General features: G+C 38.3%; 1 protein-coding gene and 1 pseudogene across 4 annotated transcripts in view; both read left to right on the forward strand.

Moving 5' to 3' along the window:
* The window catches only part of LOC114263167 (vacuolar protein sorting-associated protein 52 A), a 43,304-nt gene extending 25,318 nt beyond the window's left edge, over nt 1-17,986 (forward strand). For 2 of the 4 annotated variants that reach the window (XM_082906444.1, XM_082906446.1), the window contains exons 16-22: nt 13,701-13,751; nt 13,967-14,026; nt 14,645-14,824; nt 14,915-15,049; nt 15,233-15,307; nt 17,346-17,403; nt 17,487-17,986. In XM_082906444.1, the coding sequence (XP_082762570.1) occupies nt 13,701-13,751; nt 13,967-14,026; nt 14,645-14,824; nt 14,915-15,049; nt 15,233-15,307; nt 17,346-17,403; nt 17,487-17,797 (870 nt within the window). In that variant the 3' untranslated portion in view covers nt 17,798-17,986. The remainder of the gene's footprint in view (nt 1-13,700; nt 13,752-13,966; nt 14,027-14,644; nt 14,825-14,914; nt 15,050-15,232; nt 15,308-17,345; nt 17,404-17,486) is intronic. The other 2 variants (XM_082906445.1, XM_082906447.1) reach the window with 1 other exon arrangement.
* On the forward strand, nt 9,103-9,702 carry LOC145807854 (annexin Gh1 pseudogene; annotated as a pseudogene).
* Nucleotides 17,987-19,266: the final 1,280 nt, after the last annotated feature.

A 19,266-nucleotide genomic window follows, 5' to 3' on the forward strand; every position in this document is an offset into this window, starting at 1 on the left:
CATTAGCTCCAGAATTTCGCTTTGAAAGCTATATAATGTATTAAGAAATAGTGTGAAGAAATTGATATTGGATGTTTCATAATGATAGATGTATCTCTAGTTCCATTCATGATGAAGTATTTCCTTTTATCAGTTCCATGTAATTTCATCATCTTAGGTTTGTTTATTGTAAATATGGATAGAAATAGACCAGAGCTAGTGTTCTTGAAATGTCAAGTTATGCTCAATAATAATTAATTGATAAGACAATTCAATTTGAGTGGACTAATGGGTCTACATGGCTATTTGTTAGCTTTGTCATGCCGATAAAAAAAGGGCAACCTAAGCAGGATCAATGGAGGGCAAGATTTATGCAACCTTATTGCCCCCCTTTTTTGAGAGGCTATTTTCGTCTCTTGAACTCACATCAACAGGGACACTAATGAAAATCTTCATTGGGCTAAGCTGCCCTTTCCACTTTGTCATGTCAATGCAGGACAACATTTTTGAAACTGCCTTGAACAGGATTTCTGACAGATTTAGGTGAACAAAATATTATTGGGCTATGTACTCATTTGTTGGAGAAAGTTTCTAGGGTTTGTAGACATTAAGATGAGAGATTTGGCTTGATGTTCAAATGGATATGTTGTTCTTCTTCACCTTTATGATAAACTTTAGTTGGTATCTGTTAAAACCTACCACTACCACTACCACCTACTACACCTACTCCACCCACTTCACCTACTCCACTTCACCTACTCCACCCACTTCATCTACGTCTCCTATATAAGGAGCCCCTCATATTTGTAATTTACACAAGATACATCAATCAATAAATGCTGGAAATTGTGTTCATGCATAGAATATGATAGTGGTGTTGGTGGTAGATAGTGGTATGTATAGAATATGATAGTGGTGTTGGTTGTAGATAGTGGCATGTATAGAATATGATAGTGGTGTTGGTGGTAGATAGTGGCATGTATATAATATGATAGTGGTAGATAGTGGTAATATATAATATGTAAGTGGCATATAATGGGTTATGATGATGTTTGTAATATCTCCTATATAAGGAGTGTCATTTGGTCTTGTAAGATAAGAAGTTTTGAATATAACAGAAATATATTCCTTCTTCCTCATATTTTCGGAGTTCTTCTTCTTCATATTTTCTAAGTTGGTATCAGAGCAACAAAAAACACAGCAGCCCTAAAACCGTCATAGCCATGTCGGAAGTCACGTCCGGAACCACTTCAACCCCTGCCGCTGCCATTCCGGTGAAAACGTCCAACTCTCACTCTGTCCAAATCACCACCATCCGCCTAAATGGTGATAATTTTCTCCGCTGGTCACAATCTGTCCGGATGTATATCCGTGGGCAAGGAAAGATCGGTTACATCACTGGTGACAATAAGGCTCCTGCTGTTAATGATCCGTTGTTCGACAATTGGGACGCTGAAAACTCCATGGTTATGACATGGTTGGTCAATTCCATGGAGGAGGATATAAGCTCTAATTACATGTGCTATACTACTGCACAAGAATTGTGGGATAATGTTAGTAAGATGTATTCTGACCTAGGAAATCAATCTCAAGTTTTCGAATTAACTTTGAAGTTGGGAGAGATTCGTCAAGGAGATGATTCCGTCACCAAATATTTCAATTCGTTGAAAAGGTTGTGGCAGGATCTTGACATCTTCAACACATACGAATGGAAATCGGTTGACGACTGCAACCACCACAAGAAAACTGTGGAAGACAGCCGTATTTACAAGTTTCTTGCCGGCCTCAACATTGAGTTCGATGAAGTGCGAGGAAGAATTATTGGCAGACCTCCTCTCCCATCCATTGGCGAAGTATTTGCCGAAGTCAGAAGGGAAGAGAGCCGAAGGAGCGTCATGCTTAAGAAAAAAGGTAATGGTGAATCAATTGAAATTTCTGCTTTAATTAGCGATGCTGCGGCCAACGAGGCTGCAAATTACCAGCGCAGGTTTGATGATAAGCCACGGGTCTGGTGTGATTTTTGCAACAAGCCTCGCCATACACGCGAAACGTGTTGGAAGATTCATGGCAAACCTGTCAACTGGAAAAGCAGCAAACAAGGAGAGAAGAATCGTGGCTTTCCTACCGCTAATGAAGCCGATTCAGGTCCCTTCAACAAAGAGCAGATTGATCAACTCTTAAAGCTGATAAAATCCAACTCCTCAACCGGTACTCCTAGTGTTTTGTTGGCACAAACAGGTAGAAATCCTAAAGCCTTCTCTTGCCTAAATTTCTCTCCGTGGATCATAGATTCCGGTGCCTCCGATCACATGACTAGTTTTTCCCATTTATTTAGTACCTATTTCCCTTGTTCTGGTCATGACAAAATCAGAATAGCCGATGGTAGTTTTTCACCTATTGCAGGAAAAGGATTTATTAAACTAACTGAGAAAATTAATCTCAATGCTGTTCTTCACGTCCCCAACTTAGCCTGTAACCTTTTGTCTGTCAGTAAACTATCTAAGGATTCTAATTGTCGTGTTACATTTTTTGAATCCCATTGTGAATTTCAGGACCAGAACTCGGGGATGATGATTGGGCGTGCTAGGATGCTTGAAGGTCTTTACTACTTTGATGAAGTACCTGTTAGTAATAAAAAAGCTCAGAGCTTTAATAGTACCAGTTCAATCTCTGTTCGAGAAAAAATAATGCTATGGCACTATAGGCTAGGACATCCTAGTTTTCTTTATCTGAAACATTTATTTCCAGAATTATTTAAAGGGATTGATTGTTCTTCTTTTCATTGTGAAAGTTGCATTTTTGCAAAATTTCATCGCTCGACTTATTTGCCAAAACCTTACCAGGCTTCAAAACCTTTTTATTTGATTCATAGTGATGTTTGGGGCCCTTCTAAAATCACTACTCTTTCTGGTAAAAGATGGTTTGTTACATTTATTGATGACCATACCCGCTTATGTTGGATTTATTTGATGAATAAAAAATCTGACGTGAAAAATTTATTCACAAATTTTTACAATATGATTGAAAACCAATTTCAAACCAAAATTGGTATTTTACATTCTGATAATGGAACAGAATATTTCAATGAGCAGTTGGGTGAGTTTTTGGAAAAAAAGGGGATTTTTCATCAATCTACATGTCGGGATACCCCTCAACAAAATGGCATTGCAGAACGAAAAAATAAACATCTACTTGAAGTAGCACGTGCTATAATGTTTTACATGCATGTTCCTAAATATTTATGGGGTGAAGCAATTTTAACAGCCTCTTATTTGATAAACAGGATGCCTACAAAGGTGTTAACATACAAAACACCTTTTGATTGTCTCAAAACTTTTTTTCCTGACACGAGGTTGTTTTCTGATTTACTCGCCAAAGTTTTTGGATGTACTGCCTATGTTCATGTTCCCAGTCAAATTCGTTCCAAACTTGACCCCCGTGCTATAAAATGTGTTTTTTTGGGTTATTCCTCAAACAAAAAGGGGTATAAGTGCTTCGATCCTCAAAACAAGAAATTTCATGTGAGTATGGATGTGTCATTTGTGGAAACAAAATCCTATTTCCCCAACACTTCTCTTCAGGGGGAGACAAGTGGAGTAGAAGACCGTTTTTGGGATATTTCTATCCCGTTCCCCAATGTCATTTATCCTACACAAAAACCACATCTGTCTGATAATGATCACTTAGGAGAACCAAGTTCTATGGTGCCTAGTCAAGAAGATTCTTGTTTAGGGGGAGAAGTACTACAAAATGATCTAAATCCTGAGCTTCGGGTTTATACTAGGAAGCGATTTCATCTGAGGAATAATGACCCGAATGTTCATCCTAATGACCCGAATGTCCACCCGAGTTCTGGCATCGAAATTTTAGGTAATCCTATTCCTTCTATTTCCGACCTTGATGTACCTATAGCAATTAGGAAAGGTGTCCGAAATTGCATTAAACATCCTATTGCAAATTACCTCTCCTATCAAAGACTATCTAAAAATCATAGAGCTTTCACATCTAGGATTTCACACTTGTTTGTTCCAAGGAATATACAGGAAGCATTGGATGATCCGAATTGGAAATTAGCAGTCATGGAGGAGATGAATGCTTTAAGGAGAAGTGGTACTTGGGAGATAGTTGATCTACCCAAAGACAAGAAAACAGTTGGGTGTAAATGGGTGTTTACGATAAAATGTAACGCAGATGGAAGCGTTGAGAGATACAAGGCGAGACTGGTAGCTAAAGGCTTCACTCAAACTTATGGGATCGACTATCAGGAGACGTTTGCTCCTGTTGCTAAAATAAATTCCATCAGAGTACTGTTATCTCTTGCAGTAAATTCAGATTGGCCTCTACATCAACTTGACATTAAAAATGCATTTCTCAATGGTGATCTTGAAGAGGAGGTGTTCATGAGCCTACCGCCGGGATTTGAGCAGAGACTTCGAAGTGACAGAGTATGCAGATTGAACAAGTCATTATACGGACTCAAACAATCACCAAGAGCATGGTTTGAACGCTTTGGGAAGACAGTTATCAGTTGTGGCTTCTCGCAGAGTCAAGCAGATCACACAATATTTTATAAACATTCAAAAAACAGTAAAATTGCAATTTTGATTGTTTATGTTGATGACATCATTTTAACTGGTAATGATGAAGCAGAGTTAGCAGCCCTCAAAGAGAAACTCGCAAAAGAATTTCACATTAAGGATCTGGGAGCCCTCAAGTATTTCCTCGGAATGGAATTTGCAAGATCCAAGGAAGGTATATTCGTTAATCAGAGAAAATATGTTCTTGATCTCCTTGGAGAAACAGGTATGCTTGGTTGTAAGATGGCGGAGTAAAAAACAGAATGTGGTAGCTAGAAGTAGTGCAGAAGCAGAGTTCAGAGCTGTTGCCCATGGAATCTGTGAAATAATGTGGATTAAAAGAATTCTTGAAGAATTAAAGCTTTCTCACCCGACACCTATGAAGGTCTATTGTGACAATAAAGCAGCTATATCTATAGCTCATAATCCAGTTCTACATGATCGCACAAAACATATAGAAGTGGATAAACATTTCATCAAGGAGAAAATCAATGCTGGCATAATCTGTATGACCTACCTTCCAACAGGTGAACAATTAGCTGATGTGCTAACGAAGGGACTACACAAGAAGCAATTTGATAAGCTGACTAGCAAGCTGGCTATGGAAGATATCTTCAAACCAGCTTGAGGGGGAGTGCTGGAAATTGTGTTCATGCATAGAATATGATAGTGGTGTTGGTGGTAGATAGTGGTATGTATAGAATATGATAGTGGCGTTGGTTGTAGATAGTGGCATGTATAGAATATGATAGTGGTGTTGGTGGTAGATAGTGGCATGTATATAATATGATAGTGGTAGATAGTGGTAATATATAATATGTAAGTGGCATATAATGGGTTATGATGATGTTTGTAATATCTCCTATATAAGGAGTGTCATTTGGTCTTGTAAGATAAGAAGTTTTGAATATAACAGAAATATATTCCTTCTTCCTCATATTTTCGGAGTTCTTCTTCTTCATATTTTCTAAGTATAAACATACAACAATCAATAATACAATCATTTCTCTTTATACATTAAATTACTTCATGGTATCAGAGCAGGTTTAGAACCTACTATTTTTGCTTCCCCGGCGGGCGGCAACCTCACCTTAGCCGTCCGCCGGACCTCAACCTAGTCCGCCGGACCTCTACACATACCTTCACTCCGCTGCCACATTTCTTGCTGCTGGAGTTTTGTACTCATCCAAATTCATGATCATCTCCATTGCCTTGATGCTGATCGTGCCCTTTCTCTGCACACCAACAACATCGTCTGAATCTAAATCTGAAGGTGCTTTTATCAAGAAGACCATCTCTTCCCACTCCATCGTCATCTTCTCCAAGTCCTACTGCCCGTATTGTAAAAGGGCAAAAGCTGTCTTCAAAGAGTTGAACCAAACACCACATGTTATTGAGCTTGATCAGAGAGAAGATGAGTGGAACATTCAGGATGCCCTGAGTGAGATTGTTGGCAGGCGTACTGTACCACAGGTGTTCATTAATGGAAAACACATTGGAGGCTCAGATGATACTGTTGAAGCGTATGAGAGTGGAGAACTAGCAAAGCTTTTAGGTGTTTCTGCACAGTTTAAGGATGATCTTTAAGCCAAGAATCCAGTCTCCATGTGATTTATTCTCTTACTTCTGTATGCAATGGTCGGAATAATCATGTCGGCTCCAGCAACAAGAAAGGGCAGACTGCATTACCCTTTTCTCTCATCCATGTGACCCAACTTTTGTCCCCCTCTTTTCCTTTCTTTATTTTTTTTTCTTTTACTCATCCATGTGACCCACGATGTTCCCACCTACACTTTTTCTTTTCATTACACTCTTGTTCCCCACTTTCTTTATTATATATATATATATATATCTTTTTATTATATTATATTTAAAAAAAAAAAAAAAAAACATCATCTCTCCTCCGTTTGATTTCCAACTCCATTATTTTTATTTATTTTCTCCAAACCACTTTCCTTATTTCCCCCATCTTTCATTTTTGATTTCAAATATATTTTTATTATTTTTTCTTTATTTTTCTTTCACATTATTTTTAATCTTTTTCCAATTCCATTCATCCCATATAGCTTTGCACACCAAACCATATTTTATTCATCTCAGGGATCCACCCCGATTACAATTTTACACCAAAAAAAAAAAAAAAAAAAAACACCAACAGCTTTGTTTTCTTTTCTGCAACCGGCCACCAACCGACCTCACTTCTTCGCCTATTCCGCCGGTCTTTTCTTTTTGCCTCCGTCCTGGACGGCCCTTGCCGGTGTTGCCTCCGTGTTTCCCACTCCACTGGGCATGCTCACTCCACCCTGCTCCTCCACTACAGCATATGGCGGACCTCCAAATCGGAACATCACGGTGGCCTTCCGCTTCAGCTCCTTATTTTCCGCCTTTAGCACACTTATCTCTGCTCGCGCATCCTTATACATGCGTTGGAGCAGAGCCAGTTGGGCGTTTAACTGCTGCACCTCATTTGTCCTACTCTGCAGCCGGTGCGACAGGTTTGTGACCGCCGTCATGGTCTCCACACATGACTTCAAAGTATACTGATTGGCCTCAATATCAGTTTGCACTGCCATTTTTTGCTCCACCGACCGCATCGGAAAGTTCAACGGAGCAAAACCAGAGGCGCTTGGTTGAGGTTCACTGGCCACCGCACCAGTTATCTCTCTTGTTGACTCGTTGAGGTCGGGAAAGAGAGTGAGCAGATCACGGGACGAAGAGGCCATATTCTGGGTAGCTGAACGGGAAGACGAGGCCATGTTATGGGTTGCTGAGTGTTTCAGAGAACGGTTGGTTACAGAATGGCAACAGAGTGTTCCAGAATCTCTTTCTCAGAAACGGAAGAGTTTTTTCAAAGGATTTTCGGCGGTTTCAGACTGGTTTGCATAGCCTCTGTTAAAACCTATCACCTACTTCACCCACTTAAACCTACTCCACTAAACCTAACCCACTACACCACTACCACCTCACCTACTCCACTAAACCTAACCCACTACACCACTACCACCTCCACTTCACCTACTCCTTACCTACTACACACTCACCCTCTTCTATATATAGGAATCATGAATCATTGTAATAAATATAACATTACAACAATCAATAATACAATCATTTCTCTTTATACATTAAATTTCTTACATGGTATCAGAGCCGGAGACGCGGCGAGGCACGTGAGCGACAGAGTGGCGTGTCGGCCTCGGCTATTTAACCAAGATTGAGGCGGAAGCTGTGCAAACCAGTCTGAAACCGCCGAAAATCCTTTGAAAAAACTCTTCCGTTTCTGAGAAAGAGATTCTGGAACACTGTTGCCATTCTGTAACCAACCTTTCTCTGAAACACTCAGCAACCCATAACATGGCCTCGTCTTCCCGTTCAGCTACCCAGAATATGGCCTCTTCGTCCCGTGGTCTGCCCACTCTCTTTCCCGACCTCAACGAGTCAACAAGAGAGATAACTGGTGCGGTGGCCAGTGAACCTCAACCAAGCGTCTCTGGTTTTGCTCCGTTGAACTTTCCGATGCGGTCGGTGGAGCAAAAAATGGCGGTGCAAACTGATATTGAGGCCAATCAGTATACTTTGAAGTCATGTGTGGAGACCATGACGGCGGTCACAAACCTGTCGCACCGGCTGCAGAGTAGGACAAATGAGGTGCAACAGTTAAACTCCCAGCTGGCTCTGCTCCAACGCATGTATAAGGATGCGCGAGCAGAGATAAGTGTGCTAAAGACAGAAAACAAGGAGCTGAAGCGAAAGGCCACCGTGATGTTCCGATTTGGAGGTCCGCCATATGCTGCAGTGGAGGAGTATGGGGGAGTGAACGTGCTCGGTGGACAAGGAAACACGGAGGCAACACCGGCAAGGGCCGTCCAGGACGGAGGCAAGAAGAAGAGACCGGCGGCAGAGTAGAGAAGAAAAATCCCGCCTGTGCATGTGGTTGTTTGGGTTTGTTGTTTTTTTTTTTTTTTTGGGTGTAAAATTGTGATCAGGGCGAAGTCCCGATAGAAATAAAATGAGTGTATTGTGCAAATCCGAATGGCTTGAAGGTACAAGACTGAGCAGAAAAATTAGATGAAATGAATTTGTTTTTTTTTTTTTTTTTTTTTTTTTTAATAATAAAAAATTGAGGTTCAAGGAAAAGTTGGGCTGTGGAAAGAAGAAAAAGAAAAATTAGCACTCACGTGAGTTCCATCTAATTTTTATATATATATAAGATAAAAAAAGGTGTGGACGGTGGAAAAATATTTTAAAAGAGAAAAAGTTATATAATATAGTTATCTCTTTGAAACTATATGCTGGTGTTGATCAAAACCGTGCCCTTTTTTTTTTTTTTTTTTTTTTTTGGGTGTAATAAAAAAAAAAGAAAGATAAAATAAAAGAAAGAAAGTGGAGCAACGTGGGTGGGGTGCAAAAGGTGACATAGTGGGAGCCTTGGATAATAGTTGATAATAAACATATATATATATATATATATAGATTAAAAGAAAAGAAAGGTGAGTGGGGTATTTAAAAAAAAGATTAAAGGTGAGTGTCCCTGTAAAGTGATTAAAAACAATGTGTTTATCTGAGAAAGTTGCTGCAGCTCTGGACACTTGAACCTGCTGAACGTGATGCAGTTTTGGCTAATGAAGCTACAAAGAGGTGGACTTCAAGCAACCAGGTTCTAGTAGAAATAGCTGGTGCAAGGTCTCCACATGAACTACTGCTGGCAAAGCAAGCCTATCATGCTCGTTTTAAGAAATCCCTTGAAGAGGATGTTGCACATCACACAACTGGTGACTTCCGCAAGCTTTTGGTACCGCTTGTGAGCAAATATCGGTACAACGGAGATGAGGTGAACATGACACTTGCAAAATCGGAGGCTAAGATTCTCCATGAGAATATTTCGAAGGAACATTACAGTAATGAGGATCTCATCACGATTCTGGCTACAAGGAGCAAAGCACAGGTCAATGCAACACTGAATCAATACAAAAATGAATTTGGGCATGATATACTCGAGGACTTGGAAGCTGATCCCAATGATGAGTGTCTATCAATACTGAGAGCAACTGTGAAGTGCTTGACCTGGCCGGAGAAGTACTTTGAGAAGGTTCTTCAACTGGCAATAAACAAGCGAGGAAACTGTCCCGACATTGATTCCGGTTAGCTCCTTCAAGGGTCCGACAAGACTCTGTAAACTGTCCCGACATTGATTCCGGTTAGCTCCTTCAAGGGTCCGACAAGACTCTGTAAACTGTCCCGACATTGATTCCGGTTAGCTCCTTCATGGGTCCGACAAGACTCTGTAAACTGTCCCGACATTGATTTCGGTTAGTTTCTACAAGGGTCCAGCAAGACTCTGTAAACTGTCACAACAACTGTCACAACATTGTCAGCTACAACGGTCCGACATGACCCCATAAACTGTCTTCTACATCGGTCTGACACCGCCATCCAGTGTCCTCTACACTGTTATGACACCACCATACAGTGTCCTCTATAACGTTATGACACCACCATCCAGTGTCTTCACCAATGGTCTGACACGACCATACAGTGTCACCTATCCTCTTTTATTTTTATGTATTTTCTTGTTTTGTAACTCTCTCCAAACTCAAGTTGGTTAGTTCCTATCCCCCTTGAGTTTGCGGGGGGCTGTTAAAACCTATCACCTACTTCACCCACTTAAACCTACTCCACTAAACCTAACCCACTACACCACTACCACCTCACCTACTCCACTAAACCTAACCCACTACACCACTACCACCTCCACTTCACCTACTCCTTACCTACTACACACTCACCCTCTTCTATATATAGGAATCATGAATCATTGTAATAAATATAACATTACAACAATCAATAATACAATCATTTCTCTTTATACATTAAATTTCTTACAGCCTCCGCCTCAACCTTGGTTAAATAGCCGAGGCAGACACGCGCATCATGCGCCTCTCGGCGCTCGCCGACAACATGGGCGCTCCTTTTGATAGGCACGCCTTTTGATGGCACGCTTTTTTATGGATTGGGCACGCTTTTTGATGGCACGCCTTTTGAAAGATTGGGCACACCTTTTGAGGGTGTCACTTTTTATGGGTCCGACAAGACTCTGTAAACTGTCCCGACATTGATTCCGGTTAGCTCCTTCATGGGTCCGACAAGACTCTATAAACTGTCCCGACATTGATTCCGGTTAGTTTCTACAAGGGTCCAGCAAGACTCCGTAAACTGTCACAACAACTGTCACAACATTGTCTGCTACAACGGTCCGACATGACTCCATAAACTGTCTTCTACATCGGTCTGACACAACCATCCAGTGTCCTCTACAACGTTATGACACCACCATACAGTGTCTTCACCATCGGTCTGACACGACCATACAGTGTCTCCTATCCTCTTTTCTTTTATGTATGCAGTCTATTTTCTTGTTTTGTCTCTCTCTCCAAACTCAAGTTGGTTAGTTCCTATCCCCCTTGAGTTTGCGGGGGGCTGTTAAAACCTACCACTATCACTACCACCTACTACACCTACTCCACCCACTTCACCTACTCCACTTCACCTACTCCACCCACTTCATCTACATCTCCTATATAAGGAGCCCCTCATATTTGTAATTTACACAAGTTACATCAATCAATAAACATACAACAATCAATAATACAATCATTTCTCTTTATACATTAAATTACTACAACATAGCAATAAGTCGACCGTGATCGTCACATAGGGAGGATCTCATCGCCGTTCTCGACCTAAATAAAGTACCACCATGGTCGACTAGGTGCGGGGTTGCTACTTCTAAATTCTTAAATTTTTTCAAGTTATTGGATCCATTTTCTATTTTCCGTTGATTTTTGGGAAAAAAAAAAAGGGACCTATATTATGAATTCTGGATTTCATTCCTTGTTTGGAGCATTTTTCTATTCTATAGGAAAGTGAAGGTGCCAACTAGCCTATTGGGGCTATTACCCAAGTTCTTTTTTTTGGTGCGCTCGCGTGTGTGCTAATTTTGTTTGGTTCTTTGTTCAAGAAGTGTTTAGAAATCAGTTTTTGTGTCATTTCAACCTTGTTTTCCAATTTTCTAAAATGATTTGGTTATATTAAATTGTATTTCTGTTAGGCATTTGTTGGCTCTTTCCTTTTGGGTTGATCCAGTGTTATACCTTGGCTCTGATTGAGTAGAAACCAGATATTTGTGTTGGTTGTTCGCTATTCCTAGTTTGTGGATATATCGGAGGCTAGTAAGCTTCTATTAGCAGTGAGGAAAGTTAGTTCAGTTGGTTAAGGATTCTTGCTACTGGTATTCTTTAATGCAAAATCTTTTGGTCTGACTTGATACTGCAAGAGATCTGGTTAATCGAGCTGGCCTTGTCTTTGATCTCCACATTATCTCTATTTTGGTCTCACGTTTGGATCTGCTCCCAATTTTGCTGCTCTCTAATATTTGTGTTGGTTGTTTGCTATTCCTAGTTTGTGGATGTATCAGAGGCTGGTAAGCTTCTACTAGCAGTGAGGAAAGTTAGTTGAGTTGGTTAAGGACTCTTGCTACTGGTACTCTTTAATGAAAAATCTTCTGGTCTGACTTGATACTGCAACACATCTGGTTAATCGAGCTGGCCTTGTCTTTGATCACCACATTACCTCTATTTTGGCCTCACGTTTGTATCTGCTCCCAATTTTTCTGCTCTAATCTGTGATTGTTAGAAATGCAATATATCGTGTGAGAATAAATTTTTAGAAATTAAAACAATATATTTCAAGTATCATTGATTGTACCACTTTATGATTGATAATTGTTTTAAAATTTGTTTCCACATATTCAGTGATAGAGATCAATCATGCACATAGGAGACAAATGATTTATAGTGGGAAAACCTTCGTCCTCGAAGGTAAATTCCACTAACATTTCCACTTGTAAAACATATCAAGAACTAGTTACAAGACCTAGACCAAGATCTTAAATGCTTAAAACCCAGAGCAGTTCCGTCGTACCAGGCTCTCAGTCTATTCTATCTCCTTGATCTTCAACAATTTGCTCTCCCTCACATGCCGTGAACCCACAATCAAGATCAAGCTGCAGCCTTCTAGATCCATTATCCATAGATGCCCGATGTGTGCTCTCCAACAATGATTGTGTGTGCTTTAATATGATCGTTACTCTAGAGACTTAGAAATACCAAGGATATTCTCTCTAACAATCCACTATACATAGTAGTTGAAGGACAACTATGTATAGCTCTCAAGAATAACCTAAACCGTCCACAAGCTAGTTCAGATTTCTTGAAAGACAATATGTGCTCAAACAGTGACATCATTGGAGTCAAGTTCCGCCTTATATCAAGTAAGCTTTGCATTTGAAAGAACAGATGCTTTTCACTCTCCAAGAATTACGACAGAAAATCCATCCTTGTTCGATTGGGAGGCAATTCGTTCAGATGTGCACGCTACTGTTTCTGTACAAAATTGAAGCCCGAAAGGTGTCCTAAAGACACATACCATTAATTAACTTGCTCTATTACAAAACTAAATTAACTATGGTAAAAGACAACCCAAATAATACCCAATATAAGCGTGTGAATGCACATGTATGAGCTTATTTACTAACACTGCATATCGTATGGCACCGACAGAAGAATGCTGTCATTTTGATGAAACAACTCCTGTTTCAAAAATACCCTTTGTGAAGCCTGTATCGTCTGTATCAAATGTCTTTTGTAAGAAATTTTAGGATTGCCGTGGACTTTGAAATATGAATGCCAAAGTATAAATTGAAATTGATCTCCCTTCGAACTGAACTTCTAGGCTTTCCCTTCGAAGATGATGTGAAATTAAATTGAATTATTGACTGAGAATGCCCAAATGATTGAACTTCCATTTAGCTTAACATTGTTGCTCTGTTCATATTTCTTGGTCAAAATCAAATTCCATAATATTCACAAACATATGCTTACAGCTTCTTCCTATAGTTGTTTGAAATCCAAAGCAAGTACTAATCAAGGATTCTGATACTCCAAAAGTTATTTCCATCTGTTTGTGTGTGTTGGCCTCTGCCTATTTATATGTCAATTTGTGATGATTTATAGTTGGTTAGGATTTGAAATTTGATGAAAGTAGCTATGTAAGACTTTTTGTCACTCACATTCTTTTGCTTTCCAGCTCATTATGTCGCGAAGGCGGGTTCCATGCTTGGATTCATATTTAGATAAGGTAATTATCTTTGATTTAGTTTGTCATGTAATTATTTTAGTTCTGCATGATGAAGTTGCTTGTTCTCTCATACTCTCTTTCTCATTTTTGTACTTATCCTGTGGTTTCTGCAATTGGCCTTTTTTTTTTTTTTAATATTTTATTTATTGAAACACTTAATTTTTGAAATAAAAATAAATTGCACAGTAACTTGTCTATTTAGTGGTGTGTTCCAGACTTGTATATTGGTATCAACGTTGGCTAGGGCACTGTGTTATGTACTTAGGTTCATGGAGGTATGTCCTCCTTTTGGTCATGGACTAGTGATAGCACCTTCCAAACCTTTTTCTGGTTGAGGTTGGTATTAGGCAGCATTTCTACTGCCTGAGGATATGCATTTCTTATTTGTACATTATTTCTGTTTGTTTATTATACTTTAAAAAGGCAGAAAAGAAGAAAAGGTGTAGAATCATTGTAGTCAATTTTAGGGGAAAGGGATGAGGTGTGACTTAGGTAATGGTTATTTTTTGCACCAGCTTTTACCCACAACTGCAAGTGCCAATATAACTAGTCAAATTGAGCGTTAGCTTATGATGCCATTGGGAATATTGATTGCATGTAGAAATTATTGAGATCTATAATTAAATGATATTATCACACAAACAGGATTAATCTGATGATACTTTTATGAACATACGATATCAATAGTGGAATTTTGCTGAATGGGTTCACCCATAATTAGAAAGTTCCCTGGATTATGCTTTTGCTGAATTTCTTTGAATGAAATATCAGCCGTCTTTTGTTGTAAACCCAATATTTGTGAGAAGTCATAATTATTTCTGATTTTGTTTACCTTGACAATGGAATGATCTCAATTTAGATCAATGGAAATATTCTCTAATGAATCTGTGCAGGTCAACATTGCTTTATGGCCTCGTTTCAAAATGGTATTTGACATGCACCTGAGCAGCTTGCGTAATGCAAATGTCAAGACATTATGGGAAGATGATGTCCATCCTCACTATGTGGTGAGGCGCTATGCTGAGTTTACTGCCTCACTTATTCATCTTAATGTTGAATATGGAGATGGTCAGGTTAGACATACTTCCGAGTACTAAAATTTTTTCTTTATTAAATTGTGATCACAATGATTACTTTAATATTCTGCCTTCTAATATTTCCAGCTTGAACTGAACTTGGAAAGACTGAGAATGGCTGCTGATGACTTGCTTGTCAAGCTTGCGAAAATGTTTCCAAAGCCAAAGCTACAGACTGTTTTCCTAATAAACAATTATGATATGACAATTACTGTATTGAAGGTAACTGTCATGTATCTGTTTTGTCTTAAATTAAGGAAGCATCAATTAAAGGTGGATAAATAGTTTGTCTCAGATACAATGTCCTTTGTGATGTAATGCGTAACTGATTAACTAAGATGCTAAAAAATGGGTTAATCCCTATGGAGTTCTGGCAGATTCAAATATTGATGGTTTGATTTGCAGGAAGCTTGTCCGGAAGGTGGGAAGATTCAACTGCACTTTGAGGAACTGCTGAAGAACCACACAGCAGTTTTTGTGGTAAGCAACCATTAACCTAAGAAGCACGGACATGGACATGTGACACAACACTACATGACACTGGCACACCGACACAAATTTTTCAAAAAATGTATGACGGGACGTGGTGGATGTGCAAAATTTATAATTTTATGTATTTGTTACATGGCTTATATAAGGAAAACAATTATTATGTCATATATATGAATACTTAATTATAAACTCTAGAGAAGGAAAATATGTGTAAATCTAAGTTAATTTTCTTCTATAATTGGATTCTAAATTATTTTATTCAAATTCGTAAGGTGTTTTATGTTTGTGAATGCGATAAGCACGTGTTCCCAAGTGTTTGAAGCATGTCCAAGTCTATAATTTTTTAATAAATTGGACATGTTTGTATGTATGTCGGAACAGGTCTTGGGAACTGTCCGATGAGTGACATGTTGTGTCGGTGTCGGACATGACACCGCCACCTTCTTAGAAGGTGTTTCTTAGCCGCTAACCAATGTCCTTAAAGGCTTGCTTACATACATAAAGCAAATTGTTGAAGTCAAGTCAGAGAAACTGGGTTTCCCTGATGGAATCACTCCCGGAATACTGACTGCACTTTTGTTGTATCTAATGACGTAAAACCATCTTCTTTTGACTTACGTGATTTCAGTTACGAGATTTTAATTTATTTGAGCAGCGTCCTCTAACCAGAAATGTTTTGTACTAGTGGCCACAGGTGGGGAGGGAGGGGCTGGCCCCTCTTAGCTTGAGCAAAAGTTTCTACATACATGTAGTAGGCAGTTTAGAAGTTTAATTGTACTTGGCCCCTCCAAATTTTTTTTGTATGTTCATTTATGACCATTGGTTCAATGGTAAAACTTTGGCCTAATAACCTTGAGGTTATGGGTTCAAGTCTCGGGGCAACCACTTTGTGCACTATGTCAAAGGTTAGGTGTGTACTCAATCTTTTCCCTCTCAAACACACGTTAATGTGTACTATTTGAGCGTTGTTTTTTTTATTATTCATGTACTATATTTAAATTCACAAGGCCCCTTGAAATGTATTTTTTCCTTAAAACAATTAATTAATTCTCTTTCCCTCTTTCTTATTCAGTCAACAAACAACCCTTTTCTTCTTTTCATTCTGATTTGACTTCCATTTTTTCTCTGTTCTCTATTTATTTTTTCAGTTTTGTGGTGTTAGCAACGATTCATCGTGGTTATGTTTGAAGGGGTGCACCATAAGAAAAACTTAGTTGCGAATCATTGTGGTTATGTTATGACTATTAAAATTTTATGAACTACTATGGTGAGAAAAGTTACGAGCCATTGTAGTTTTGTTACAAATCATTATGTAGTTACGAAACACGCTTTAAGGGTGAGTATTTCTTCCCTTCGCTCAACTATTTCTTTCTTTGACTTATTAGTATGAGAGTTCACAAGTCTGTGTACCCTGCAATCTTTAATTTATTACCATTCATATACTAGATAAATATGTGATACTACTTCTACTTTACATATTTTTAATGGTGAGCCATTCAAATTTAAGGTCTTGGAACACATTTAGGGTGTTCTCATTATTTATTAATTTATTTTTAGTAATGATTTGTTGATTTTATTAATTATATTATTTAAACTATTTAAATCTGTCCTAACCCAACCGCTTAAACTTGTTCAATACTTTGATTTTGGCCCCCCAATCATAGATTCCTGGCTCTGTCCCTGCTGGTGGCAGCATGTGGTTTTCATGGCTAATTCAATTTGGATTCATATATATAAAACCTAATGGATATGCAAAGTGGTAAAACAATCAAATGCCTAAGTTGGCCAAGTTATATTATGAGGCTAAGATGATCTACAGTGTTCGACATCTAGTTTCTTAAAGTTTATGAATGTTAGGCATATAGTTTGTTGTAGGTAGTGAGTCGATTTCCATGACCATTAAACGAAATGTCCTTGATGACGGGTACTTGTCAGTTCTGATTTATAGTCGTTGAATGTGAGATGTCAGTGGATGTTTTGGGATTTTCAATCAATTAGTCATTGATTTTGCCTTCATTCCTTACAGGAAGAATTACTGGTGGAGCATTTCAGCGATCTAATCAAGTTTGTGAAGACCAGAGCCTGTAAGTGTATTAAACATCACTATGGCATCTTAATATTCTGTATTTTTTAGAGAAGGGGGACTTATTTTCAAAGTTGTTATCAGTCGAGGACCCAACTTCTGACTCGGAGAGGCCAATAAATAGTACTGTTTCAGAGGTCGAGCCACTCGTAAAGGACTTTGCGAGTAGATGGAAAGGTGCTATAGAGTTGATGCACAATGATGTGATTACTTCTTTCAGCAACTTCTTGTGTGGTATGGAGATATTAAGAGCTGCGTTGACGCAACTGCTGCTTTATTACACAAGACTCTCAGATTGCATAAAGAGGATTGTTGGTGGGTCTACGCTAAATAAAGATCTCGTTTCCATATCTTCAATAATGTATGAAATTAGGAAATACTCCAGGACTTTTTAGATCCTTGATTTTGTTACTCCTAATTTGTTTGTAAGAAAAGGTAATTTAAAAAGGAAATGTCAGTGCAGTTTTTTTTTTTTTTTTTAATAATTATTTTGGTGTTTTCACAATACTTAAGAAGTTGGACTTTGTTGATACTTCATTTCGAATGTTTAATAATATGGTGTTAGTACCTTATTTCTTAATAAATTTGTTATTTTTTATTTATAAATTTGTATAATTGTGTGAGTATATATACACACATGTATTCAGTAGGCATAATTTGGTTTTGGGACTAGAGCAATGGACACCTATATTTGGGAGGGGGTTCTTCTTGTGCATTCCCTGCGACAGATAGCAAGTTTAGGAGGCTTTTCTCAAATTAAGCCAAAATAGCAACTTATTTTTCAAATTAGGCCTAATTTGAACGGAATTTTCAAATTAGGCTAAAGCGTTATTACAAACCACGCTTTTACTGTTTCTAGGATCCTCCCGCGGAAAATTTGTGAAATAGTAAAAGCGTGGTTTGTAACCACGCTTTTAATTAAGAAAGCGTGGTTTGTAACTACGCTTTTAAGGAAATTTCATTTATACATAAAACGTGATTAGAAAGCACGCTTTTAAGCAAAATTTGTTTTCTTCAGAAAATGTGGTTTCAAACCACACTTTTACTGTGCTTATAATTAAATTTTATTTTCTGAAGAAAACGTAGTTCAAAACCACGCTTTTACTGTGCATATTTGTTTTCTTAAGAAAACGTGATTCACAATCACGCTTTCGCTGTTGAAAACAACAATGTAAAATCCGTGGTTAAATGAAAGCGTGGTTCGTAACCATACGCTTTTACAACTTATATAAAATCCCCCAAGTCCCCTCATTTGCAATCACGTTTTTTACACTTACGTTTTTTTCGACTCTTGCTCTCGCTCTCCCCTCTGCTCTGCTCTCAGACTCTTGCTCTCGCTCTCCCTCTGCTCTCAGACTCTTTCTCTGCTCTCACTCTCTCTTTCTGCTCTCTCCGTCCGTGGGCTGCTCTCTCTCGCTGGTATGACATCTGTCTCATTTGAATTTTATGTGTTTATTGTGTTTGTGAAAATGTGAATGTGTGGTTTTGAATTGGTAAAATGTTGTGGTTTTGAATTGTGAAAATTTTCTAGGGTTTTCAATTGAATGTGGAATCATAAATTAGGATTAGGGTTTTGAATTGTGAAATCAGAAATTAGGGTTAGGGTTTCAGAAATTAGGTTTTTGAATTTTGAATCGTGTCTATATTTTTTGCATTGTGAATTGTGAATCCTGTCTATATTTTTTAAAATTAGGGTTTGAAATTTTGAATTGTGAATAAACCAACCTATATTTGTTGAATTGGAAATTTTATTTTTTGCTTGTTAATAAAAGGAATTTTTTTTAATTAAGAATAAAATTATGAGAATTGAAATTCATATAATTGAGAATTGGTAATGTCATCTTATGAAATTCATATAATTGAG

Source organism: Camellia sinensis, chromosome 14, assembly GCF_055761805.1.
Source record: "Camellia sinensis isolate YWXY chromosome 14, ASM5576180v1, whole genome shotgun sequence".
NCBI lineage: Eukaryota > Viridiplantae > Streptophyta > Magnoliopsida > Ericales > Theaceae > Camellia > Camellia sinensis.